This window comes from Delphinapterus leucas, chromosome 2 (genome assembly GCF_059928025.1).
Source record: "Delphinapterus leucas isolate spDelLeu-1000000601 "Yukka" chromosome 2, BTC_Dleu_Yukka2, whole genome shotgun sequence".
NCBI classification, from domain to species: Eukaryota; Metazoa; Chordata; class Mammalia; order Artiodactyla; family Monodontidae; genus Delphinapterus; species Delphinapterus leucas.
In genome coordinates, this window is record NC_143130.1 from 131183519 (window position 1) to 131210855 (window position 27337).

At 37.6% G+C, this 27337-nt stretch overlaps 1 protein-coding gene across 2 annotated transcripts; it reads right to left on the minus strand.

Annotated features, from left to right (window-relative positions):
- POLE2 (DNA polymerase epsilon 2, accessory subunit) lies at nt 1–27320 on the minus strand. 2 transcript variants are annotated; one of them, XM_022570636.3, is made up of 19 exons: nt 27179–27281; nt 24276–24376; nt 22964–23039; nt 21073–21150; nt 20844–20937; nt 16838–16912; nt 14450–14533; nt 13792–13848; nt 13322–13370; nt 12488–12560; nt 10883–11055; nt 10243–10332; nt 10015–10069; nt 9239–9298; nt 9074–9151; nt 7274–7382; nt 6217–6393; nt 4116–4183; nt 1–880 (listed from the first exon to the last, which is right to left on the minus strand). In XM_022570636.3, exons 1-19 carry the CDS (start codon nt 27244–27246, stop codon nt 862–864), a joined length of 1584 nt encoding a protein of 527 aa, XP_022426344.2. In that variant the 5' UTR covers nt 27247–27281; the 3' UTR covers nt 1–861. The 2 variants fall into 2 exon arrangements, with proteins under 2 accessions (XP_022426344.2, XP_089762277.1); XM_089906151.1 differs by lacking the exon at nt 4116–4183 and having other exon boundaries at nt 27179–27320.
- Nucleotides 27321–27337: the final 17 nt, after the last annotated feature.

Below are 27337 nucleotides of genomic sequence, written 5' to 3' on the forward strand. Positions count from 1 at the left end.
TTTGAAATACTCTTTGTACGTTTAACAACTTCCTGTCATTCAGATTCAATTCTGGGCCATCACCATAGTCCCCCCCCATAAACTAATAGATAAGGGCATGGTGTTGAGTTGTTATACCCAAAATAGCAAAAGTCTGCTTCAAAGTGAATATTATTCCTTTTAAATGTAAAAACTATGGGGACAGTGTGTTTTTAAATTTTCAGTGCCAAAAGGTAATTATGTAATGAATATCATAGTAATATCCTGAAACAAAGATTTTCACTATCATTAGAACAGATTCTGTGACTTGAAATTTAAACAATTTGCAATTCTTGAATATACTATTAAGACTTATGAACATTAGCGTGTAACTCGTACAGAAATAATGAAACTTAAATTTTTAAACACAAATGTATACTAGGATTATATATTTTTACACATTTTCATATTTTTCCTAAAAGATTATGCAGAGAATATTTTTCCTATAAAACTCTATAAAGTATACTATCATGTTTATTTTATTTATTTAAAAAAATATTTACTTATTTATTTGGCTGTGCCGGGTATTAGTTGCAGCATGTGGGATCTACGTTACCGCGTGCAGGATCTCCACAGCGGTGTGCGTTTAGTTGCCGCGTGCGGGATCTAGTCCCCTGACCAGGGATTGAACCTGGGCCCCCTGCATTGGCAGCACGGAGTCTTCACCACTGGACCACCAGGGAAGTCCCCATCGTGTTTACTTTAATATCAAAATTTCATAAAATAGAAATTTAAGCAGAACATCCTAAAGTTTACCATAATTTTATTGTAACAGTATCAAAATTACATAAAATTAAGCAGAAAATTGATGAATTCTGTTTCTTCAGATGGTCTTTAAGAATCTCAAAACCCTTGGAGTTTGCTGAAAAAAGAAAATATTCATAAAATTAAACATTTGGGAAACCTAAGTTATTGTACATTTCTTAATATTTAGTTTTAGTTAATTTTAAAAATAGGTCAATACATGCATATTGTTCCAAATTCAAAAGGGGACACAGTGAAAAATAAGTCTGTCTCACACTCTATTTCTGCTCTCCAGAAGCAACAGTATATCCTTATAAAGATTGTCTAATCATATACAAGCATGTGTGTGTGGGTAAATGCTTTAAAAACACACAAGTGGTAGAATACAATGAACACTATTCTACCCCTTTTTTTCAATTAGTAATAAACACATATTTATAATTTTTAACTAATCCCTTCCTCTATGGCTTTGAAATTTAATATAAATTAGAAAAGTTCCGAATAACTTTTAAATAGATACACATTTAAATTATTTGTTTTGCAATTTTATAAAAACTACAATAAAAACAGCTGTACCCAATTTTATGCATAAACCCAAGTATACCTGTAGGATAAATTCCTAGAAATGGAATTGCTGATATATGCAGTTGAGGTCTTAAGAAAAAGTTTTTACCATTTTTTATTCTGACCAACTCTGTGAGAATGGGTGTTTCTCCCCTACATCACCAACATTGTGTTTTTAAATAAAACAACTGTATTTGAGAGCACATGTTGAAACAGCGTTAAACCTTATCTACTTTGGCTACATTTCTGTGGTTAACTCTACAATATGATTTCACAAATATTCTAAGAAAAAAATTCTTTTTAGGAGAAACTAAGTAGCAGTAAAACCAAATTATTTCACTATATCATGAAAATTTTTTCTCTCTCAAAAAAGAAAAAAACAAAAAAAAGACATCAACTTGTTTGATCCAGCAATGAAAAAATTCCTCAAATTATCACTACTAAATTATAGTTTGGAAATTATGTCAAGGGTTTTCAGCATCTGACTCCACAGATGATAAAGGGACCAACTATTTCAACTCAACAGTGAACGTCAACTGCAAGTCAAGGACTGTTCTAGAAACTTTTAAGAGGGACAGGCACATAAGTGACTAAAACAGTGTGTTAGAACTGTCATAGAAGTCTGTATACAGTGCTTAGAAGCACTGTACTTAGGTTAACAATTCTGCATGGCAATCAGGGAACATTACAAGAAATGTAACAAGTGTCTTGTGCTGTCATAATAAATCGGTTAATTTCCTATTGTGGTTTATTTGCTTATCTCCCAGCTCATTAAAAAAAGAATATTAACTGGTTTGCCAAGATAAATATAATAAAAAGATAAAAGTAAGGAAATCAGGAAATTCAGGTAAGAGAAAAATACAGATCAGAAAAGAAGAGGAAGCCAGAGCCACAGCCAACATTTATGCTAGTAATTCCTCTGCTGCTGTAGAGGTGGGCTGCACGTTTGGCTGTGCTTCCTGGCAGCTAACACAAAGGGAGTCTATTAGTAGATTTACAGTCTCCCCAAGATGAAAATAAACAGTTGCTTGGGACAGACATAGATTTCTCTTGTCCTGAGATCTGTTGAAAGTGTCCACTATTGGTTTTCATAGCAGAATGTTTTAGATGTCTGTGAATTTATACCAAATCTCAGTTCAGTAAAAGTCAATCTAAAGACGGACAAAATAGGGAATTCCCTGGTGGTCCAGTGGTTAGGACTCTGCGCTTTCACTGCCGAGGGCCCGGGTTCAATCCCTGGTTGGGGAACTAAGATTCTACAAGCTGAATGACGTGGCCAAGAAAAAAATTTTAAAAAGGCGGACAAAATATGCTCCAGAGGTGACCTAATCCTGGGGTCACAAAATCACTGTCAACAACAGCGAGTGGTTGAGACTGGTAAGAGCGTTGCCTTTACCTAAAGGCATTCCAAGTCAAAAGCAAATTTGTTTAAAGATTCATTGTGGGCTAGGTGAAGTCAAACACATGTTCAGCTTATGGAATAGAGGCTAGAATATCAGTGACTTTTTTTTTTTTTTGCGGTACGTGGGCCTCTCACTGTTGTGGCCTCTCCCGTTGCGGAGCACAGGCTCCGGACGCGCAGGCTCAGCGGCCATGGCTCACGGGCCCAGCCGCTCCGTGGCATGTGGGATCTTCCCGGACCGGGGCACGAACCCTCGTCCCCTGCATCGGCAGGCGGACCCTCAACCACTGTGCCACCAGGGAAGCCCCTCAGTGACTTTTATAAGAGTATCTGTCTGGTTATATTCCAAAAACTAAGCAGTGCCTGGAATACAGTAAGATTCAAATACACGTCAAATGCGTGAATCCAAGAATAAAATTTAGAATATCCCAAAGTGAACGGACTTTAATCCTCCATGAATACTGAGCAGCAAAAATAATGCAGAAATTTTTTTTCAAGAAATATATATAAGAAGCTGTTAATCATGGTTTCAGGGTTAGGAAATGGAGCTACTTTTTCCTTTTCAATTTCATACTTTTAAGCATTATTTGAAAATTTTATCATGTACTTGTGTTTTTATTTAAATAAAGATGTTAATTACAAAAAGTAAAAAAAAGACAATTGGGTTGGGTGTTCAAGATTATATTCTCTGAGAATCTGGAGGTATTTGGTTACTGTTCTTAACTGGAGGTGGGAAACAAAATATAATTAACCAAGAAATCACACGTTAGGATGCCTGAATCTAAGGGAAACTGTTAAAAATGCAGATTTCAGGGCCCTACAACTGGAGAGAGACATTTAATAAGTTTGGGGTGGGATCCTGGAACTCAACATTTTTAACAAGGACCCCAGAGGATTCTGATGCACGTGGTCTACAGGAGACCCTCTGAAAATCACTACCTACCAGGTGATTATTCTTTTTCCCCCAAGACCTCCCCCCAACTCCAACCCCTCACCATCACCACACTCAACCCAGCTCCCCTAACATTCTTTGCTGCCAATTTAAGGTAGATTACCTAGGTTTTGAGAACCAACCATGTGGACGGCAAGGCTTACCTCTTGGAATAATAACATCATCAGGAGGCTGCCTGTAAAAGAGCTAGCCCACCTCTACAGCCAGTCTGAGATTTCCCTCAGAAAACAGTTCTTGGTCTATTTCATACAAATGTGCCATCAAGTACATACAATTCTGTGTCTCCCCACATGAACACAGTAAGTTCAGCCTAGAACATTTCCAATGAGCTACTGTAGACTTTTAAAAACTTCAGCACACCTACAGAACATCTGAATTTTAGCAATATTACACCAAGAGACAGCTGTTTCTTGCTGTTTCTGAGGGCACACTTACCTATCTTCTACTATCTTACTGGAAGGATAAAAAACTTTGAATGAAAATCCACTTCTTGGAAAAGAGCCCTTTGGAGAGAAAAATGCCCATAAGTGAATACTCAACTTTTAACAAAGAATCCCTATTTTTAAAATCAAACTCCTTGCTCCTAACTTAAAAATAAAGTTACAAGATGTGACTATAAAGTAATGAGACAAATTTTTGTATGCTCTTTAAAATATTACTATAAAATATAAATTAATATAAAATATTACTATAAAATATCTCCACTTGAAGCAAAAAGTCAAGTTGACTAGAACAGTTATGCTAACAAATGTGACTAGAAATGCTTAGGAGGGGTTCTACTTAGTATAAGAAATAAACAGTACTGGGTGATGCTAAATAAGCATATAAGACACTCGAACATAATGTTCGAGAAGTCTTTCCTGCCCCTCTCCCCAGTAAAAATCTGGGTTTGATGCCCTGCCATTGTGCCCCCAAAACAACTGAGCAGTAGTCACACATACAACTGTCTGTCCATTACTAAACTCTAAAGTTACTGAGCACACTCTGTCTTTTCAGTCTTTGTGTCCCTGGAACTAGCTCAATGTCTGGCCCATTGCAGGCATTCATTAATGGGAATAAGTATCAAGAAAGGATGAAGCAATGTCAAAACCAAGTTTTGGGCTTGCCCAAAGGGTATAAATAAGGTTACAAAGATATAATGATGGTGTAGGAACTGGTTGTTTACTCATTTACAGTATGAAAAAGTGGAAAAATTCAGAAATAAAGTGGTTTCAAATAGAGCGTTAACTACGAGAATGCCCAGAGTTCAATTTAAATAAGGAAATAGCCTCATTGTGACAAGAATATTGAAATGTGAATAAAGATTCTACAAAAATTAGGGCCACAAATTTCAAACAATGAAACCAAATCAGCTGACTGTGCTCATCCTTAGAGCAGTAGTTCCCAACCAGGGACAATTTTTGTCTCCTAGGAGACATTTGGCAAGTATCTGAGGACATTTCTGATAGTTACAACTGGGGGCTGCTACAGGCATCTAGTGGATGGAGGTCAGCGATGCTGCTAAACACCCTGCAATGCACAGGATGGTGCCCCAAAACAAAGAATTATCTGGTCCAAAATGTCAATAGTTCTGTGGTTGCAGAAGCCAGACAAAATAAATGTGTGTGTGAGAAAAGCAGTAAGGGATGATGTTTCTAGAAATGACCTAGATGAAATAAAAAAGTACTAAAGTTGAAAATTCACAAGAATCAAGGAAATATACAGATTAAAAATCACTAGTGAAGGGCTTCCCTGGTGGCGCAGTGGTTGAGAGTACGTCTGCCGATGCAGGGGACACAGGTTCGTGCCCCGGTCCGGGAAGATCCCACATACCACGGAGCGGCTGGGCCCGTGAGCCGTGGCCGCTGAGCCTGCACGTCCGGAGCCTTTGCTCCGCAACGGGAGAGGCCACAACAGTGAGAGGCCCGCGTATCGCAAAAAAAAAAAAATCACTAGTGAAGATATTTGACATAAAAAGCAACATTATGCAGCATTTAGTCCCCAAGTTCAAAAAGTCAATCATACTTTTATAGAAATTCAGAAGCAACTTGAAGATTCTGAAGCAATTTCAAGGTTCTGCATAAAAATGAAATATTAAACTGTGTCCCAGTAGGAATTTCCACATTTATCAGTCTTAGATTTTTGGGACTTGGACAATTTTCAAGAACAACAATAACAACAGCAACAAAAAATCCTCCTCAAAGGACAAGTACCATTAACATGTTTAAAGGGAATGGAATACATGCTCTGAAAGTAATTTCCAGAAAGGAATCCCAAGGAATCTCAAGGCAAGTTACTTTGAAGGGGAAAATACTCATCTGGATTTATAAGCTTTGGTGCATTTTTTTTCTTTTTTAAGAAAAAAGTCACGTTACTTTATAGTCACATACTCTTTTGAAAGTTTAAGAACTTTCTGTTTATACCAAATTAATTCAGTGTTTCATTTATAGTATATTTTAACTCCAACAGTAATTGATTAAACATATATTTTAAATTTAAAGAAGTAACAGTCTAATCTTGACAAATTATGACTACATAATGTTAACTACGTTCTTACAGGGTTTATGCAGAGGCATTCGGTATTGGTCAAAGTAAAAGGATCGTATTTGTCTGCGATGACAAGTAGGTCAGGCACAGGGTACACTCTCAGAGCATAGTCATACGCCCAATACACCGGGCAGACATAAAGAGGGAGAGGAGTCAGGTGTCCTTGGGATAAGATAGTCTTTACAAACTACAAAAGAATGACACAAAACAAACTTCAGTGCATTTGCAAAAGCTAAAAGAGCAACAAAGAATTTCAAATTAAATAGTAATTACCAAAGTGACTTAGAAAATTTGAGAAACAGTTGGGAAAACTGAATTACAAAACCTTGGGAAAACTGATATAAAATGAAATCAACTACCCTGTATTTTAGGAGAAATTTATGAGTTTTCATTCAACACCATAAAAGCTACTCCCCCAAATAGTCATTTTGGAGCAATTGTATTTTTAGCTGTATAATAAACTAATTTACTAATTCTGTTCATCTAAAAATAATTCCACAGCTTGAGTAATGCCAAGAATATATACTTAGCCTACATACACTTTAAATGTTATAAAATACATACTAAAAATGCTCTGTATGATCTACTTCCATACTTCCAAATGAGGGTACATGTAACCAGTGATTGACAACTGGGAATCTTGAAGCTACAAGATAAACACTACACATCCTCCTGATGTGCGCAAATCATAAGAAATACTTAATAAACATGATAAACATAAACATTTTATTTAAACATATATATATATTGAAGTACAATGTAAGATTTATGAGTTCTAAAGGCAAAACAGGAACCTCCAAAGAAATTTCCTGCTACTTCGGGGCTTTCTTCTGCCCATTAGGGGATACGTCAGTAAGAAAATTGAGAAACACTGATTTAGGAACAAAAATTACCTTACTGACAAAAGTGTGCTGAAATTATTTTGAACTATAAATAAAAACAACAAAAGGGCAAGTGATTAAGTGGCTTAACAAAATTTATATAAATTTATATAAATCCAAAATTTATATAAATTTATATAAATCCACGTGTAATTAAGATACCTTAATAAAGAAGACACAACTTACATGATTAGGAATATCCAAATTGCTACTGGGAAAACGGACACAGTTTCTGCACATTTTATTCACTAAGTCTTCACGAAAGACAATAATTTCTTGTGTACAATACTGAATTCTGAAATAAAAACAGTAGTTGAATGTGACTTCCTCAGAACAAAATATGAGGTAACTTTAACGGCAAGATGTTTTATAGTACAAGGCCATTCCCACTTCCCATTGTTCACCACAGAAAAAGTGCAACCAGAATCTATTCAACCATTCATTTGACAGTAATTTATTGAGCTCTTAATATGTGTCTGGCACTATTCTAGGAATGAGAATAAACAACAGATACAATAATTACACAGTATGTTGGAAGATGATTAAGTGTATGGCAAAAAGAAAAAGGCTAACAGGAATCATTTAGGGGAAGGGAAAGTCTAGAAGGCTGGAGTAGTAAATAGGAGTATTGGAACAGGTAGGGCTCATAATGAAGTTTGATCTGAGCACAGACTTAAAGGAGGCGAGACAGTCAAGCAGACATGCAGAGGAAGAACACTGCAGGCAGAGGGAACAGGCAGAGCAGAGGCCCTAAGATGAAACATGCCTGGCACATTTGAAGAACAAAAGGAGCTGGAGTGGCTGGAATAAATGAGGAGGAGAAGAAAGTTGGAGAGGAAATCACAGAGGAAACTGGGGGTCAGATCATGCAGGCCATGACTACCATTGCAAAGGATATGGGCTGTTACGGAATAACATGAGGGGCCCATCTTTCTGAATCAGTAGGGTGGATGTGACATGCCTTACGGTTTAAAGGATCACTCTGACATTGTTAAGGACAGACTACAGAGGAGCAGGGGTAGAAGCTAGAGAACAATGAGGAGGCTATTACAGTGATCAAGGCTAAAGAAGATGGTAGAGGGTTGTAGAGGGGGAGGTATAGAGAGGTGGCCAGATTCTGGATATATTTTGAAGTCCTTCTTCAAATTTTTGAAGGACTTCCTAAAAGCTTGCATGTGAGGAAGAATCCCAAAGGTTGGTCTGAACGACTGGAAGGATAAAGGCGTCAGGAACTACGATGAGGAAAGCTACGGAACAGGGTTGGGGACTGACGAGGGAAGAAGATCAGAAGGTCAATCTGAAGTTGTCTATTAGACATCCAAGGGGAGATGATGAGTATGCAACCAGATACGTAAGTGTGGAATCTGGTAGAAGGTTTGAGCTGGAGATATCAATGCGGGAGTTGTCAATACACAAAGGGTAATTAAAGCCCTTGGACTGGAAAGGTCACTGAAGGAGTGAATGTAGGTAGAAAAGAGAGGAGAAACAATGACTGAGGGCATTCCCTCAGTAAGAGCCTATGGTCACAGTGAGTAGCACATACAGTAAATGTGTAATCCTTTCAGTTTTCCATTGTAACTTTTCTTAAAGGATGTGTAATTGGAATATCTATTTTTAAATCTCCATCCATTATTTAAGCTTCTAAATTCAGTGTTAGTGAATTATTTAAATACAGTTAAAACATTTTTAAAGTTTTGAGAAACCTAAAATAGAAAGAAATTTTTTCATTTTTATCCCATAACAATCAAAATTCAGAGACAAATTTTAAGAAACAGGTTAATTTTTTTCCCACTTTTTGTTTTTGTATGTTTTTGGCCACGCCACCCATGGCATGCGAGATCTTAGTTCCCCAACCAGGGATCGCACCCACGCCCCCTGCTGTGGAAGCGCAGAGTCCTAGCCACTGGACCACCAGGGAATTCCCCAGAAATAGGTTAATTGTTAAATGAAAGGAAAAAACCGCAACACAAAAATACTAATATTTACCTGCAAGGATTAGTAGTAAAAACTGAAAATGGTACTCTTTGTCTGAATTCATTAGTGATGCTTTCAGCAAATGGTGGCCTATAAAAATAATTTATGTGATATAGTATACATTTTTAAATTTTACAGAATTTTCTTTACTGTTGCAAATATCTGAATAAAACTTACCTTGGTAAGATGGAACCAAATCCAGGATCCGCTGGACCAGGTACAAACACAAATCGACTACTGTAGCAAAATGCAACATAATTCATTCTAAAAATATTGCACCACTATCCCGTAGTCCAAAACCAAATTATTGCCTTTAATTAAATTACAAATTTTTTAAAATTAAATTTCATGCATTTTAATAAATGAACTACTAAAAGGCTCCAGACCAATACTGTCCAATAGATCTTTTTGCAATGATAGAAATGTTCTAGACCTGTACTGTCCAATTATTGAGTGCTTGAACTGTGGCCAGAGTGACTGAATTTTATTTTTATTTATTTTATTTTTTTATTTTTGGCCACACCCTGCAGCTTATGGGATTGTTTTAGTTCCCCGACCAGGGATGGAACCCGGTCACTACACTCCACCCCCACTCGCCTGCAGTGAAAGCACTGAGTCCTAACCACTGGACTGCCAGGGAATTCCCTTAAATAGTTTAAATTTAAAGAGATGCACGTGGCCAGTGACTATCATATTGAAGAGTGTAGCTCTAGACCCTTAGAGTAATGTCACCAAGAAATTTGGAATATGGTGGAAATTATCACTCATTCTTTTAATACTTTTCGTTATAAATCTCTACTAGAGTGTAACATACATTATCATGATAGAAGGTTAATTTTATCTCTTAACTGTACTAATTTTCTCAACTTTTTCTTCCATCCATTTCTTAACTTAGGATTCATTTTTTGTGTTTCTTAAATAACACTTTAAATAAAAAATATAGAAATCATTACCTTTGGTGAATATTTGGGTATTCACATATTATATCTGCCAAAGTCTTTAGGGAATCTAAAATTTTAAAGGGATATTGAATTTAATTTGCATATGATATACATAAATCAAATTTTATTTTATTAGCTAGAACGCTACATATTTTGAATGAAATTAAAATATTATAGATTATTTCTTATCAATTTAGTTTATACAAATGTAGAAACACTTATTAAACAGATCCTCAATACCTTTCAAAGCTTGAACCTGATTTTTTCCATAGGGTACAGATGAAAAATTGCCACACAGAATAAAGCAGGTTGGAGGTGCTGGTGAATAACCTAAAAATGAAAGAAGAAATGAACATATGGAGTGTAGAAATCATATTAAAATCTTTTAACCGTGAGTTTTTAAATAATAAAACCATACTATTTTAAAAATAATAACTTCATAACATTATTATAAAAAATAGTAATAATAGTGCCCATTTATTGAGCACTTATTTTGTGCCAGGCCCTGCAATGGCTTGATTAATCCTCACAACATCCCTGTAAACTGAGAGAGAGATTAAGTAACCTGCCCAAGGTATTAGGCTGCAGCTTAAACCCAGTTCTGTCAAATTCCAAAGCCTAAGTTGTCCTCCACTCTTGTACTATTCTTAGGACAAATTCTCATTTATTATGAATACACAGACAGACACACACACACACAGTTATTTTTCAAATGTAAAAATGTAAGTCTTTAAGATGAATTCATTTAAAATATTTCACCACTGAATCAACGTCTTTTAAAAACTAGACTACTCAAAAAGATACATTTTTTTTAAGAATTTAGTTTTAAGACATGAATTATCATTAGAGTTCAAAAAAGAACAGAAAAAATGACACCTACCAGAAAACATGGTGTGAAGTTTTTCCAATACTTCTACTTGGTCCAACCAAACATCAGATATAAACACAAACATGGCATCTTTATTCTCATCCTCTAGTTGTTTTAGTTTTGCAGAAGTCTTCACAGATGTATTAGAAGGCCCTCCAAAAAAATTAATATTTCCATAGTATGCCCTAGGTAATTATAACACAATTATTACCTTCTATCCTATATTCTGTTGGAGATATTTTTCTGATATTCTACAAATTTAGCTTCTATCTATCTAATGAGGTAATTGTCCCATCAATGTAAATTGGACCATGAAAATGTATTATTTGGGGCTTCCCTGGTGGCGCAGTGGTTGAGAGTCCGCCTGCCGATGCAGGAGACATGGGTTCGTGCCCCGGTCCGGGAAGATCCCACATGCCGCGGAGCAGCTGGGACCGTGAGCCATGGCCGCTGAGCCTGCGCATCTGGAGCCTGTGCTCCGCAATGGGAGAGGCCACAATAGTGAGAGGCCCGCGTACCGCAACAAAACAAAACAAAACAAAACAAAACAGAAGTGAGCTGGCTTGATGAGGGCTTGTATTCTCTGTGGCGTGAGCAGCACTTTCCCCCAGATTATGTACTTCAACAGGAAGAGAAGATGCACAGCAAAAGCTGCCTGCCAGTGGCTCCCAGCCAGCAAATGTGGCCTTGGCACCTGATTTATACAGGCATACTGGGCCTAAAATCTTAATCCTCATACTTCTTCTTGAAATCATCACCATCATCATGGAATCTCAAGATTTAATTCCCCCAGATGCTTACAGGCTCCAGGAAGGTAATACTAAATATCAAAGCAGCGGCCAGCTGAGGCTGACTAGGTGTGAGTGAGGGAGCACACACATACCCTGCCCAAAGTGGGCAATCACTGCAGTATAGATGTTCCAGGTGAGAATTCAGGTACAAAGTATGGCTAGGTCTGATTGTTCAAGAGAACTCAGAAATCTAGACCATTATGAGAAATCTCCTAATTTTTAAATATTGCAAACTAATTCAAAATGTGTTTTAACACCTCAAAGAGGAAAAAAGAAATTTCTATAGACTACATTCAACCCACAGGCCACCAGCTTCAACTTCTACACCATTATTCAGCCTCTGCTCAAATACCTTGAGTGACAGGGAACTCACTCCTCTCAGAGAAGGCCCTTTTGGAACCACTCTAATATTATAATGATTTTGCATATATTAAAGAACTATATAATCTGCCTCTTGTAACTTTCACTCAGTAAAATACAAAAATAAAAACTTTCTATTAACATGGGAATTATATTCTTCTAAGTGTTTTCCTATATGTTATCTCAGTTGAACTTCTCATCAATCCTATAGATAAATAAGACCGATAGACTGGAAGTCTTTCCATTAAAGCCAAAGTACAGAGATGCTATCGCAACCAATCTGGAGTCAACCCGAAGTTTTCAGTTTCATATAAAGCCCAGTCTTTAACTCTCATTTTCCATTGTTCATCGCCTTCTGACACAAAGCCTGAGGACTTGTAATAACTGAGATATGATATACTATCTTACATTCATTACTGCCAGTATTATAAAATTCCTATAGAGTTAAAGTCAAACATTTTTATACCTAGTAGTACTAGAGGGTTCAGTGGGTGGAAATCCAAAGGCATTGACATGAAACACCTGATCTTCAAACCAACCTGAAAAAAGATAAGTAACAAATCACTTTCATTTGTCCAATTCTCCTTCTTGTTTGAAAGGACAAAACTATGGAACACAAAGCAGTAACACTAGGCCATCATCTCATCCCCTGTCGACTAACAACAGAATTTATCAGTCCCACTGCGCTACAAAACAGCGTCAGGTTCAGAGACTGTCTCTTTTTTTTTTTTTTGGCCACACCATGTGGCTTGCTGGATCTTAGTTCCCTGACCAAGGACTGAACCCGGGGCCATGGCAGTGAAAGAGCGAAGTCCTAACCACTGGACCGTCAGGGAATTCCAGACAGTCTCAGTTCTATAAAACAAAAAATTCATGAAATACTAACAGATTTAGAAATAAAACTTTTCCCTTTTTTTATTTCACAATACATGTTAGAGTACAGACAGATAAGGTACACAGATTTTAAAATGTCTCATTTTATGACTCTATGTACAATCTGTTTTTTCAACTTCATTGAGATATAATTCATATATCATACAACCCTTTAAGAGTGTATACTTCAGTGGTTTTTAGTATATTCACAAGTTGTACAACCATCACCACTAATTTCAGAATATTTTCATCACTCCAGAAACAAACCCCTCTCCCATGAGTCTGAGAGTTATTTAATGTCGTCAAAAGTATGCTCTCATAATCAGTGTTGTCCCGAGTTACATCATGTTAACATATTTTAACCAATGTAGAAAGGGTTTTACGGTAGAATGATGAGGGGGATAGGGAAAAAAGTATACTGACTTACCCTCTGCTAAGACAAAGCATGACTCTGTGTATAAACCGCTATGGAACTGGTACACAATAATTGAGGAAAATAATTCTACTTCTATGCTTGAGGTGGTGATAAAGTCAACATACATTTTGGGCTCAACAGGACTTCCAAATAATAAATTCAAACACTTCACATTTAAAACTCTGAATAGATCATAACTTAAAAAACTTTAGGTTTAAATATTCCCATATCTGCTTCTAAGATCTAATACTGACAGTATAGACCATTCTTAGCATGTTATAAACTTCCTCAGTGATTTGTCTCGATTCTCCAAATAAGGGGGAATTACAGGCTTTTTGTCTCTGGTTAGGATTATGTCTCCAGATTCCTACACCACCGTATGAGTTACACTAAGAACCCAAATAGGTAAATGTGAGAATAATATATGATCAATTTCCCCAACTCACGTAACACAGATTTAAAAAAATAAAAGTGAAGGATATAGCTTTACTAAGATCCAGTTGTACTGTTCCTGTAGGATCTTCCAGAAAAAATTTTCCCTAAAAAAAATTAAAAGAAGTATGTCCACATTTATGTAAAGATGAATACTATGACAAAAGAATTAAAATACTGACAATTTTGACAACAGAATATAGTAGACAGTACAGTGGATTTTTAAAAAATCAGTAACTCCTAGTCTAGGCTTTTCCATTTACTAGTCTGGTGACCACAAACTAATCAATTAATTGAGACTCGGAGTCCTCATAGGTACCTAGACAATGACCACTGCCAACCAAGAGATGACAGGAGGGATACTCTCTGGCTGCCGTAAGAGGGGCCTCAGAGAGCCAACAACAACTCCCAGGGAGCAGGATATGGTCTGCAGCTTTGATTGTTTAGAAACCCAGTACTCTCTGTTCAACCAGAGGTCACTGGGGGACTAATTTCAGGCTATGCAAACTGGTGGCCTGTATAAGACACTCCTTCCTGATGTCTACTCAGGAAACCAAATGCAAAAGGAAAGGTTACTTGGTGACTGAGGTAGCCACTTTCAATGAAGAATACGCTCCCATGCCCTCTGTAAAAATCCTGTATATAACTGACATTTCATTAATCTGAAGGCTGAAAATAAAAGTTGGATGCTTATCAAGTTCAACTTACCTCTTTTAACTGGGTTATCATTCCAAGAATAATCACATCTCCGATCTTGGTTGTACTGCCCAATAGGGTTTCTACTGTCTTAAGCTAAAGTAAAACAAAATAAATTCTTAAGGACTGAAAATATGTTCTTTTAAGGAACTAATCTTTTTACAAGTAAGTAAATTTTGAGTGCACATTTTAGTATTTTACAACTATTTTATGGTAGAAAATCAAATAAAATTTAGAAAATATAATTTTATCCTACAAAAAGCTGAAATATTAACTGATGATGGCTTGGAAGAATTGTGTCTAAAGAAACACCATATCAACACAGGCCCTAACCAATGACTGAAGTTTCATACCATATTATTTTGAATAATAATAAGTATATTTATCTTTAAAATGTAAAAAAAGAATATAAATTTTATTTATTTTATTTGGTCAGTACCTCTTCAGTACCTGAAAATTAGTGGGCTATTTAAAAAGTTATATTCTATTTTTATTTAGTATTTTGAAAGGCTGTCATTATTTACATTCTCAATCTGATCCTTATTTTTTATCAGAAAGTTAAAGGTAGTAATAATCGGGGCATTATTTTTAAAAAATCCTTTCTGACCCTTTTCTATACATATAATCCTAAGTATATGTTAATACACACATATATAATTTATAAACACATAGCCATACAGTTTGTTTTATTGCAAAGATGAAATCATATTATTTGTATTATTCTTCAACTTAACTTTTTAAGTTTAATATATCTTAAACATTGTTCCATTTAACTATATATAGATACACTTCATTCTTTTTAATGGGTAGAGATATCTATAGTATATATACAACAATTTACCAAACAATTTAAAGGACATGATCACATCATCCCATAATAATCACTGTTAACAATTGATATTGAAGTTCCTCTTTAAAAACATGAACCTCAAGCAACACAGGAATACAATGTTCATTTTAAACAGTTTTAAAAAATGAAACACTTAGGGATAAATCTGAAGAAAAGATATGTAAGACATGTATTCTAAAAACTGGCTTAGGTAAAGATTTCTTAGAAACAATACCAAAAATATGAGCCATAAAAGAAAAATTGATAAGTTGGACTTTAACAAAATTAAGAACTTATGTACTTCAAAAAGACTTAAGAGAATAAAAAGACAACTTACAGACTGGGAAAAATATTGCAATTTGCAATCAATCAATTAAAGCAACACAGGAATAAAAGCTGTAACAAAGTATTCATGAGGATACCATATTTACAGTTTGCAAAGGAAGAATGCCATATAGGGACTATAGATGGTGGTTTAAATAGATAATATACCAGCAGGGATACAGAATTAAACAGCTTGGCAAGATAACAAGAACAATAAATTATTTAGCTAAGCCCTAAAGTTACTTTGGCAAAGAGGAGAGGTGAAATAATGCTCTGGGTTGTGGGTATCTGAGTTGCCATAGGAAACCTAATATATTCAAGAAAACACATCGACAGTCATTTGTAGAGAAATATAAATAATGTCAATTTCCAAAACTTAATACAATTTTTTTCTCCAACAAAAGTTAAAAGCAGAAACTATCAAACTCTATGAATGTTTTCTCCTTATGGTGCTGCCATCAAACATTAATTCAAGCATTATCTAGTATTATCATTTTAGCATCTATCAGACAGCTCTTCACCATGAATTCTGATCTAACATGGTGGAGGACTGAATGAACCTTAGCAGAGGCTGGGCCTCTTCAGAAGCTATTTGGAACACCACAGAAACGGTGGGTCCTAGCCAGAAGGGGCTAAGGACTATCCCCCAGCAGGGCTCTGTGTGCTGGAGGGGGAAAAAAGCCACAGATGGACTGACGGTGACCAGGTGTGTTGCTGGAACAAAAGTGATGGTGCTGTTTGGTAACCACTTTCTGAAGTATTACAGTGGAAAGAGCACACACAGCAGAAAACATTTTTCCTCTCCCCAGACAACCCTGTGGCCTGTCTGTGCTCTCTCATGCATTCTATAAATGTGGTTTCCTTAGTGCCTTCAGTAAAATTTTCACTCCAACTGATATAACATGTCTGAGCTGAACAAGTGTATGGGGGTCACTAGAGGGCTGGGCTGGGCAAGGAGCAGGATTTCAGAGTATGAGTGAGGGCAGGAAGGGTAGTGTTGAGGGTTGGTCAGAAAGCCAATGTATCATCCAACAAATGGACCAGGAGGAGGAGGGTTCTGTCATGGTGGCCAGAGACCCAGCACACAGGACATGGACTTTACCAACAGTGGGCATGCACAGGTCAGTTAGTTAGTTAAACTGTTATCAGTGGTTAATTTTCATTTAAAATTCAATAAATTAGAATTAAGCAATAAATATTAAACTTGTATACATACACCCCCTAAATAACTAGGATAACGTTCTAACCTGGAATTTGCTTCCGCTTTCATCAGGGTGAGAACCTATCACTGGAGGAGTAAATAATTCATGTCTGTGGGTCCTCTAGAAAAAAGAAAGATTCACATGAATTACTGAGGCAAACATTTAAAACTAAGATTCATTAAAATAGTGCCCTGACAAAGCACTGTCCTTAAACTAACGTTACTATTATTTATTCTCAACAAATTTGAAAATCTACATAGTTTAATGTTCAAATATCTAGAAATGTAATTTGTTTAAAAAATCATTTTAAGACTTTTTTTTTAAAAAAGGTCTATCATGTACCTGGCAGTAGTGCACTCTGGGCTGAGGATATGAAGACAACAAACCAAGGTGTCAACCTCAGCGCACAAGGGTCAGTGAGAAAGAAGTGTCAACAGGTCACAATACAACAAAGGACCCTGAGCAGAAGGGGCCATTTAAACCGAGATCCTAAATGATAAAAAAGACTTTGCTAGTAAGAAACAAAAGGAGGCTGAGACAAGACATTTCAGGCAGAGGAAAGGATGTGTCACAAGAAAGAGTTATTAAGAGTAAAGGAGGGGCTTCCCTGGTGGCGCAGTGGTTGAGAATCTGCCTGCCAATGCAGGGGACACGGGTTCGAACCCTGGTCTGGGAAGATCCCACATGCCACGGAGCAACTGGGCCCGTGAGCCACAATTACTGAGCCTGCGCGTCTGGAGCCTGTGCTCCGCAACAAGAGAGGCCACAATAGGGAGAGGCCCGCGCACTGCGATGAGTGGCCCCCGCTTGCCACAACTAGAGAAAGCCCTTGCACAGAAACCAAGACCCAACATAGCCATAAATAAATAATTAAAAAAAAAAAAGAGTAAAGGAGTATTCAGGAAGTGATGTGAAGCTTAGTACAGGTGGATCATGTAGTGCACAAGGCAGCAAGTGTGACAATGCAAGAGATGGGTTGGAGCCTCTATTTGGGAAAATGTCCCTCCCCCACTGTGGTCCACATAGTTTAGGTAGGGTTGGTGCCCTTCTCCCTCCAGACAGACCACCAAGGCCTAGCAAATCAAAGTACTCCACCCCCTTGGCCAATGATTGTTTCAGGGTTGAGCAAGTGCCTGAAGCCTGGCCAATAGGAGACAGCTGCTAGAACTATTGGAAAAGAAGAACTCTCTAAGAGTTTCCAAGGCTACTAGTGAGTGGCCATCTCAGTCACCTCATAGGGAGAACTTGTTTGAAAGTAAGATCAATTTTTTAAAATTGCGGGAGATGGAAAGAGGTAGATGCCTCATGACATTGTGCAAGCACCTTGATCCAGCCATGCTTGACACAGCTGGACCTCCAGACTTCTCCACAAGCCAAGAAGTTCCTTTTTCTGTTTTAGCCAGTTTGAGTTTTTGTAAACTCTAATAAAAGAGTCCCAACAATACAGACTTTGTATGCCAAACCAAGAAGTCTGTCTTATAGACAATAGAAAACAACAATTTTGAAGTAGGATGATAAAATCAGATTTGCTTTCAGGAAGACAATTGCAATAAAAATATGCATGGACTAAAATTCAACCCTTTTAATGAGGCTCGGGAGGGTTTAGTGATACCCCCAAATAATATCATAGGCTTTAACACATAATTTTTAAAAAGAAAGTGGTATTTACTGAGCATCTTCTCTGTGAAAAGCACTACGCCAAAGGTGGCAGAGGAAATAAACAAGGAGTGTGCAGTCTGACAAGAGGGACACACACCCCAAATGCAAGGCAGGGCCAACCCTAGTAAGTGTGGCAGAAGACCCACTGAGTAGTCAGTGGGTTGAAAGCAGGAAGAGGACTTCCCTGGTGGTCCAGTGGGTAAAACTCCACGTTCCCAATGCAGGGGGGGGCCGGGTTCGATCACTGGTTGGGGAACTAGATCCCACATGCATGCCGCAACTAAGAAGTCCACATGCCGCAATGAAGATCCCGTGTGCCGCAACTAAGACCCGATGCAACCAAAATAAATAAATAAATAATTTAATTAATTAATTAAAAAAATTTAGAAAGCAGGAAGAGACTGCATCCAACTGCAGATCAGGAAGGGCTTCAGAAAAGAGGAGGAATCTGAGAAGGCCCTTCCAGAATTAGGAGGGTTTCAAGAGCAGAGATAAGAGGGAAGAGCATCAAGAGAGTGAATAGTATAAGCAAAGTCACAGAAGAAGTGGAAGAAACAGACACAGTATTTCCATGTTTCAGTTTTGGCTCCTCTACTTTTCAGAGGGAAAAGTACAGATTAGGCCAAAAAAGTGTGACAGGAAGATTTGTATTTTTAAAAAATATTTATTTATTTGGCTGCTCTGGGTCTTAGTTGTGGCATGCAGGATCTTTAGTTGTGGCATGTGTGATCTTTTAGTTGTGGTATGCGAACTCTTAGTTGCAGCATGTGGGATCTAGTTCCCTGACCAGGGATCAAACCCAGACCCCCTGCATGGGGAGCGTGGAGTCTTAGCCACTGGCCCACCAGGGAAGTCCCAGAAGATCTGTATTTAATCCAGTAGGTGGTAAACTTCCTTGAAAGACCTGTGAGCAAAATCATAGCGTGATCAGCGTTAATCTGGAAGATTAACCTGGCAACATTATGTAGGCGATGGAGGCAGAAGAGAAAAGACATCCTCAGTGCTCATTCTCCTCAACCTTTGTTCAGTGCTTACTCCTGCTGACCACCCTCTCCTCATTGAAACCTCCCTGTGCTTCTGCTATATAACACCACCCTGGCCTAGCCCCCAAACTCTATCATTCCCTTTTCCATCATCTCTCAGGGGCTGATCCCTGCAGTCCCATCTATTACTCTAGGCAGATGCCTCCTAAATCTCTCTCTACCCAGATCTCTTTCTTTAGCTCCAGAAGTACATCTCACCTGATATCCTACTGGCAACCTTAATTCAAATGTTTGAAACAGAACCTGCCATCATCTTCCCCATTCTCTTTTTCCTATTTGTTTATATATTACCTAATTACCATTATTCTACCCGTCCACTCTCTCACGCTCAAAACCCTAATCATCTTTCAGTCTTCACTCTCTCCCTTCTCTTTCATGTCCAATCAGTCACCATGAGCTATGGCTTCCACTGCCAGGACTGTCCCCTCTTTCTGCTCCCCTTACCTTCCTTCATTCAGGCTATCATTTATTCTAGGACTAATACCACAGACTCCTGTAAGTCTTCTCTCATACTCTAATTCATCCCAAAATCAGCTGAGAGAGAAAGTCCTCAGGGAACTGCTGTAAGTGAGTTGCTCTGGTATTTTAAGGCTCCTTGTACCAAGAGAACAGAGTCCAACTCCGAAGAGTGGCATCCAAGGCAATCCCATGACTTAGTTGCCACTTGACTTTCCAAACTTATCCTATGCTACTCCTCTTCACAAGCCTTCCTCTCCACACAAAGAAGGCTGATTGCTCATCATTTCCTGCATGGAGTCCACTTTTTCCTCTTGCTCTGTCTTTGTTCACACTGTTCACCACCTTCTCCCCATTCCCACAAGATCAGAGCAATCAAGGCCCATGTCAAATGCCAACATTTCCTTGAAGCCTTCTCTGATTTTTCTATAGAAAGCATTCTCTTTGTATTACATTTCTTCCATAGCATGTATAAAATTCTACTTCTTATTTTATTTATGCAGATGCCTTTAACTTCATAGATTAGAAGTTGCTTGAAAGTAGTATAGTACAGGAGGCAAAGGTTGGGCTCCAGAGTCAGACTGACTGGATACAAATCCTGTCCCTACTTACTAGATGTAACCTCTGGGCTAGTGACTAAACTTCTCCAGGTCTCAGTTTTCCCCATCTGTAAAATGGGAATAACAGCATTTATACATACATTGATGTTATGATGATCAAATGAGGTAATGTCTGTAAAGTGATAAACAATGCCTGGCCTATCAAAAGCATTTAAAAAATGTTAGCTACTATTTTTATCATCATCATGATTGTCAAAGTACAAAAGTCTATCCTTTAATTATCCCTGAGTCTTACCTAAGCTGAAACAGTCTCTTTTTCCCCCTCCGACTTACCTGGTGCAAAATTGTGTATCGTTCACGAAACAGCTCTGCTTTATCTCTTGCTGTTCCAAATAAATTTGGTGCAGGGTGGTTGGTCATTAATAAACTAGGAAAAAAGGAATGCCTATTTATGACTATCATAATACACAAAGGTAGATCAAAATGAAACAGGAGACTATATACCTTCCAAAAAAAAATGTGCATTTGAAATTAGCTTAACATCAATAGATGGCATACTTACGGAAGAAATTTTTTTCTTTCTGAATTGTACACAAGGCGTGGGATATCAAATGCTCCTATGATATTGAAAATATGTTCTCTGAAAAACAACCCACAAAAACAGACCTGATTTACTAAAACATAAGTATTCCAAGTGAACATGAAAACTTGCATTATAACCTTATATCATATACACATACTTTTCACAGATCATGTACACAATTTCTTGTAGTGTCAAAAATAATATGGGGGTAAAGTTTTTAGCCTGTGCATTTTCCTCTCAGAGATGAGAAAGCACTGCCACTACTCTCAAGCTAACAAAAAATTTAATCAACTTCTAATTAAGAATGTTATCTGTTGAAAAAGAACATTTACATATAAAATAGTCACATCTTAAAGAAATCTCTCCTAGTATGTACTATTTTTATAAGCTACAATATTATTAAAAGGTATTATTCATTAAAAGGTTTAATACCTTTTAATATTAATTATTAAAAGGTATTAAACAATTTTTAATCCAAAATATCATGCAAAAGTGACCCAGGAAAAGATGTAAAACAGAAGAAGAACCCCCCAAATTCTGCCCATATCCTTGACACCTATAGTGTTAGAGAAGGATAATTCGTAAAATAATTTACCTTCAGATACTTTTAATATCATAATCATGTTTGAATGAGGTTAAAAAAAATTCATAGCACTACTGCATAAATATTACAACCTAAAGAATCTTCCCTAAAATTATATCTATTTCCCAAAATGAAAACAGACAAAAAAATGTCATGCTAGTCTGTTGGTAGCACCTAGTACAGAGTAGCAGAGAACCAGTGAACTTGAAGTAAGCCTGCTTCTAGACACAGCTCCATGGTTTTCTAATGGGTCAATCTTGGAAAGTTATTTAACTTACCATGCTACTTATTCATCTATAAAAATGAGAGCCTCTCCCTTGTGCTATGATATAATGCCTTTCTGACAACTGGAGTTGCAAAGATCAATTACCATTCAGTCCCTACTCAACCTCTATATTGGCTGACTGTAGCATATGAATAGCTTGACAGAAACAACAGGTAACTTTAATGCCTATTTTAGGATTATATAATCCTTACATTTTGATATAATCATTTTGAATTTCTATTGATGGCTTTAGGAGCAAGTACTCCAGTATCTTAAACAATGAGTTGGCAAGGATAAAATTTAAATACCTCAATTTCTCTATTTTTTAGCAGCTCTAATAAGTTCTGACCGGAAAAAGATTAAAACTACTAACCAAAATGAGTAATGACTCCTTTCAATTATCTCCATTGCCCCAAATAGGAAAAAACTGTCAAAGTTAAGACTATCTCTATCCATTTTCCCAGATGTTTTCCTTTCAGTTAAACCCTGTGAATTTGGAAAGAAGTATCATATTCAAAGGAGGAAAGGAAAGAGGTTTATCTCAGGGAGATAAAACCCAGGAAAATTACTGCAACATAAATTCCTAAGCTCTAACAGCATGAGACAGGGTAAAAAGTCCTAAAGCTGAGGTTCTACCTTCCTTTGCCATTCACCATGTGACCCAAGTTAAGTCACTGAACTTTCAGGACTCGGCACTTTCCTAAGAAAAAAAGTAAATTATACCTCTGAATAATCAGTTCAATCCACCTGCAGCATATAGAATATTAAATCAAATCAGTTGGGTAAGTAGCAAAAGTTTGTCATGGTACAAGCAACACCGAAATCTCAAATTCTAGGATAAAAATAGTAAAGATGAGTCATTTAATATTGAGGTTTATAATGTAAGCTATCACTTAAAAAAAAAAAACTAAGAAATAACCACTGTAGAAAGGTGACCACTGAGTATTTCCCCAAGAAAATAATTTAAAATAACCACTCAACAACACTTCCAACATGGGGAAAAGGTGAATTTTTCCACATACACAGTTTCATCTACTGACTGACTGCATTCCTGGACTGCTGCTTCCACTACGGACCGTTCGATCATGTTTGATGACACTGGAAAGAGAAGTTCAAAGTTAAATTTTAAAAACAGGCATAAAAATTAGTTCTTTCCACACACAGCTTTTTTCCTGAAAATAATCTGCAAACACTAACCCCAAGATGCTCATTACATAGATTTTAGGAGGAAAAAAGTGTTAGAACAAAAGCCGTATTTCAAATACCTTAATCTTCCACACTCAAATACACTTACAATACCTTAATACACAGTCAAATGCCTTACTTTTCTAAATATTGTTAAATAATATACATTCAGGTATACAAATGCTTCTGTAAGCTCCTAGGTTTAATATGGTTACATTAGTATAACTTTGCATCACAACTGCTATGTTTCAGTAGGTATGATAGTAGGTATGATAGTAACAGTAATAACAATAAGAGCCACCACTCATTAAGCCCTTAGTAAATGTGTGGCACCATGCTCAGTGGTTCACAAGCATTATTAGATAGATGTCCTATAAGACTGCTGTTCATAAGCCATGTCTTACAGATGGGGAAAGTGCAGCTCCAAGAGGTCAAATAACCAGATCACCAACATAACTGGAAGGAGTAGAGAGCAGTACAACCCCGAGCCTGATTCCAGACTGGGTGCCCTTAACCACTGTGGTATGTTCTCAGGCAAAATACCACGTACCATCTTAAATTAATGTATACTGATTTTCTAAATGTAATCATTTTCTAAATTTCCGACTGTAAGGAAATTTTTAAAGCAAAGGTATATTTAAAAGTCTGCCTTTAGAAACAACGTATCAGAGCAAGCCACACCCACTTCTCTCCTTCAGTGCTCTAGAAACTGGACAATTTTTTCTAGAAGAGCACTTCTCTTTTGTAGGCCCATGCTTATGGTAAAAGGCTAAGTATTTAACAAAAAGATCCCTTAAGAAAGGCTGAAGCAGGAAGGGAAAGTTATTCTTGCTTACTTTTTTTTTCCCCCTCAAATATTTAAGAGTACCTAACTTAAGTAAGACAAAGTAATAGGCAGAGAGAAAAAAGTGACCATAAAGGAATCAGAGGGGAATTCACAAAGGGGAAGAACTGTAAGAGTCTCTGGAAATGCCCCAAGGTTCCAACAGAACTAGAGGTTACTCCTTGGCAAGAAGTGCTACCAAGGGTATGTCTCATACCACAGGGACATTCAATACTGAATCCTCAACTTCAAATTAAATCTATAAATCTAACTGAGGATGTAGAACTATATGAACAATTTAAGAGCTGTCAGAAAATGTTACTTACAGGGTTGCTTTTCAACTGCATCAATGATCTTTTCCAGTGCATCTTCAAGCTCTACTTCATTGATAGACTGAAGAGCTTCTGTGAGGTACTTAATAGCTTCACTGATAAGAGAGATTGGTAATTAAGGCTAAAAGTTTTATGCCAAAATCTAGCAAACACTCATCAATCTAGCATTGAAATTAAGATCCACTCACTCCTCCCTGCAAGCAGTACTCTCCTTTCCTGTGCTTTCTGAACAAATTCTTCCTCCTATCCCCTGCCAACATAATTGTTCTTAAAGCCCCAAATCACATCCTTCTTCTAGGAAGCCTTCCTAGACCAGCTCTACCTGCTGCAATCTCCCTTTCCTTCTGAAATTGTTTTAAAAAATCTCACTTATAGATACCTTAGATCTGCTGTATCACATTAGCCTTGTACTATTTATTACCTGACATTAATAAACTCAGTCTGCTTCAATGTTGTGAACATAACAGACACTTAAATACATATTTATTAATTTGATAATGCATTTGCTTAAGTTCCAGTAACTTCATCAGTTTTCAACTGTAAAATAAGAAAAAAATTAGGCTAGAAAAAACTTTGACATTCGAATATAGTCATAGAAGTAATAACACTCACTAAAATCACATGAATCCCTCTCACCCCTCAAAAATCAATAAAGCTGAAAAATTTTTTAAAAATCACACAAATTCCTGATTTAAATACCAATAATACTCAGAATGAACACTGTCTACTTAAACAATTTGCTAATTCCATGCCATTCTTTATTTTTAGACCACAGCTTTACACTTTGCATCAATATTATTGCTATAGTCATCGCACTAACTCTTCTATATCTTGGGTTGCTTATTGTTTCATGTGTGGGTGTCACATCCCTCCAATTTATTATAGATGATGCTCCTTGAGAAGGGGAACTGTGTCATCCTTTGGCAGAGTGCTAAGCACACTGAAGGTGGTCCACAAATACTTGCTGATTGAGTCCCTAAAATCACACACATATTAGGTGAATCTTGGGAGAGCTCTTAGCATAGACCAAAGTCATACAGGATCTGGCTCCCGCCAAATCTCACTAGTCTCACCCAGTGTCTCTGGCTTTCCTGGTGCTCTCCTGTCTCAGGGTCTTTATATGGTCATTTCCCCCACACTCTTCCCCTAGTCAAGTCCTGCTCATCCTTTAACATTCAACTCAAACCATTCTTTTTTTTTTTTCAACCATTCTTTAAGGAAGCCTTCTTTGCCTCTAGAACTGTTTATACACCTGGTTATACGCTATCATAGCACTTCCTTCCTCAGATCCTTTTCATAATTGAAATTAAATAATTGTGAATTATTTAATATCCATGGTAGACAGACTTCTAAGATGACCCCTAATAATCCACACCTCCTGGTATTCACATCCTTGTGCAATCGCCTCCCCTTGAGTGTGCATTGGACCTAGTGACTTGCTTCTAACAATAGAATATAGCAAAAGCGATGGAATATTTTACTATATTGTAGTTTTAAAAATAAAAATTTTGAAGCGGCAAGATGTCACCTTCTTGCTTAGGTTACAAAAGACTGTGACTTCCATTTACTAGCAGACTCTCTTGCTAGCTTTGATGAAGTAAGCTGCCATGCTGGGCAGGCCCAACAGCCAGCAAGGACTGAAGCCCTCAGTCCAACAATCTTGGATGAACTGAATCCTGCCAATCACTGAATGAACTTGGAAGCAAATCCTGCCCAACTGACTCTGAGATGACCCCATCCGGACTGCAGCCTTGCGAGACACCCTGAAGCTAAGGACCCAGCTAAGCCTACCTGAATTCCTGACCCACAGAAAATGTGAGAATATAAGTGCCTGCTGTTTTAAACTTCTAAGTTTGGGGGTAATTCGTTATGCAGCAATAAATATTAATACATTATCTGTCCCCCAACCTCCGCATTGTCTTACCCTCTCCTACTCCCTTGCCCCAGCAGTACTTTGCAGCTAACAGACTTCAGTGTATTTCTGACTGAATTAATGAATGACAGCTCAATATTAGGTCAAATTCTAAGTAAAAATAAAGAAAAATTAACTGATCAATTGGTCGTATTTTCAAAATGTGGGGAATCAACTGAACAAAATTTATTACTGTCTCCTAGAGCTTATCCACTCTTGCACTTGTTCACCACTAACCCAAAAGTAAGGTAAAAGTCCCATGAAGCTTATTACAAAAACAAACAAAAAAACCTCTACACACACAAGAGCAATCAAAACATGGTACAGAGAAGTGTATCCCGTCCAGCAGGTATTTACATATGTAAATACTGTATTCTTTATATATAAAAAAAGCAGATTTAATGAGAAAAATCTTGGAAAGGATCATTCTACAAGTCGCAGAAAACACAGATATGGCCAGAGAAGCACAGAAGTTCTAAAGGAAATCTAAACAAACAAACCAAAAAAACCCAGAAGACTTAAGAACATGCTTTAAATTACCCACTTCTTAACTCTCCAGGAATTCTCTCTCGAGAATAATACGTGATCCAAAATTGGGAAGGCTAGCAAGGCCCACAGGTTGTACAACATAATCTGACAGCTACCGACATGCAATGGGCTTTCCCAGGCCTCTCGTTCGCTGTCTACGTAACCACGTGAGCAGCGCTGTTAGGATTCCCAATTAGCGGAGGCAGGCTAAGCTGGCTGAGGGGCGCCCAAACACAGTGCTAATACACCGCTGCTGCGACACCGACAGCCGCCTCTGCGGCTGTCTGGTACGTTCAGGAGGAGACCCTCATCCCTTCCGGGAGAAACTTTTCGACTCCACGCGAATGTCGAGGAACTTAAGAAGGCATCGCCAGGTCCCCCTTGCTTCTTAGAACTCTTTCAAGGGCCGGCGGCCCGGCCCTCCCCTCCTGTCCCGCTCGGTGCCCAGCCGACTCACCCCCGGAGCAGCAAGCCGCGCAGCTTGAAGGCAGAGAGCACCCTACTCCGCAGCCGCTCCGGCGCCATGTTCGCTTTTTGGCGCCACGGCTGCGGCCCCGCCCCGTCCCTGTCCTGGTCCCGCCCCAGACGCGCCGGTTCTCTCTGCCACTGCTCCTCC

Coding starts and splice junctions, on each gene's coding strand:
- POLE2 (XM_022570636.3), bottom strand. CDS start 27,246: ATGGCGCCGGAGCGGCTGCGGAGTAGGGTGCTCTCTGCCTTCAAGCTG. Junction 24,377..27,178: donor CGCGGCTTGCTGCTCCGGGG/GTGAGTCGGCTG, acceptor CTCTCTTATCAG/TGAAGCTATTAAGTACCTCA. Junction 20,938..21,072: donor GAAAGAAAAAAATTTCTTCC/GTAAGTATGCCA, acceptor CTTTTTTCCTAG/TTTATTAATGACCAACCACC.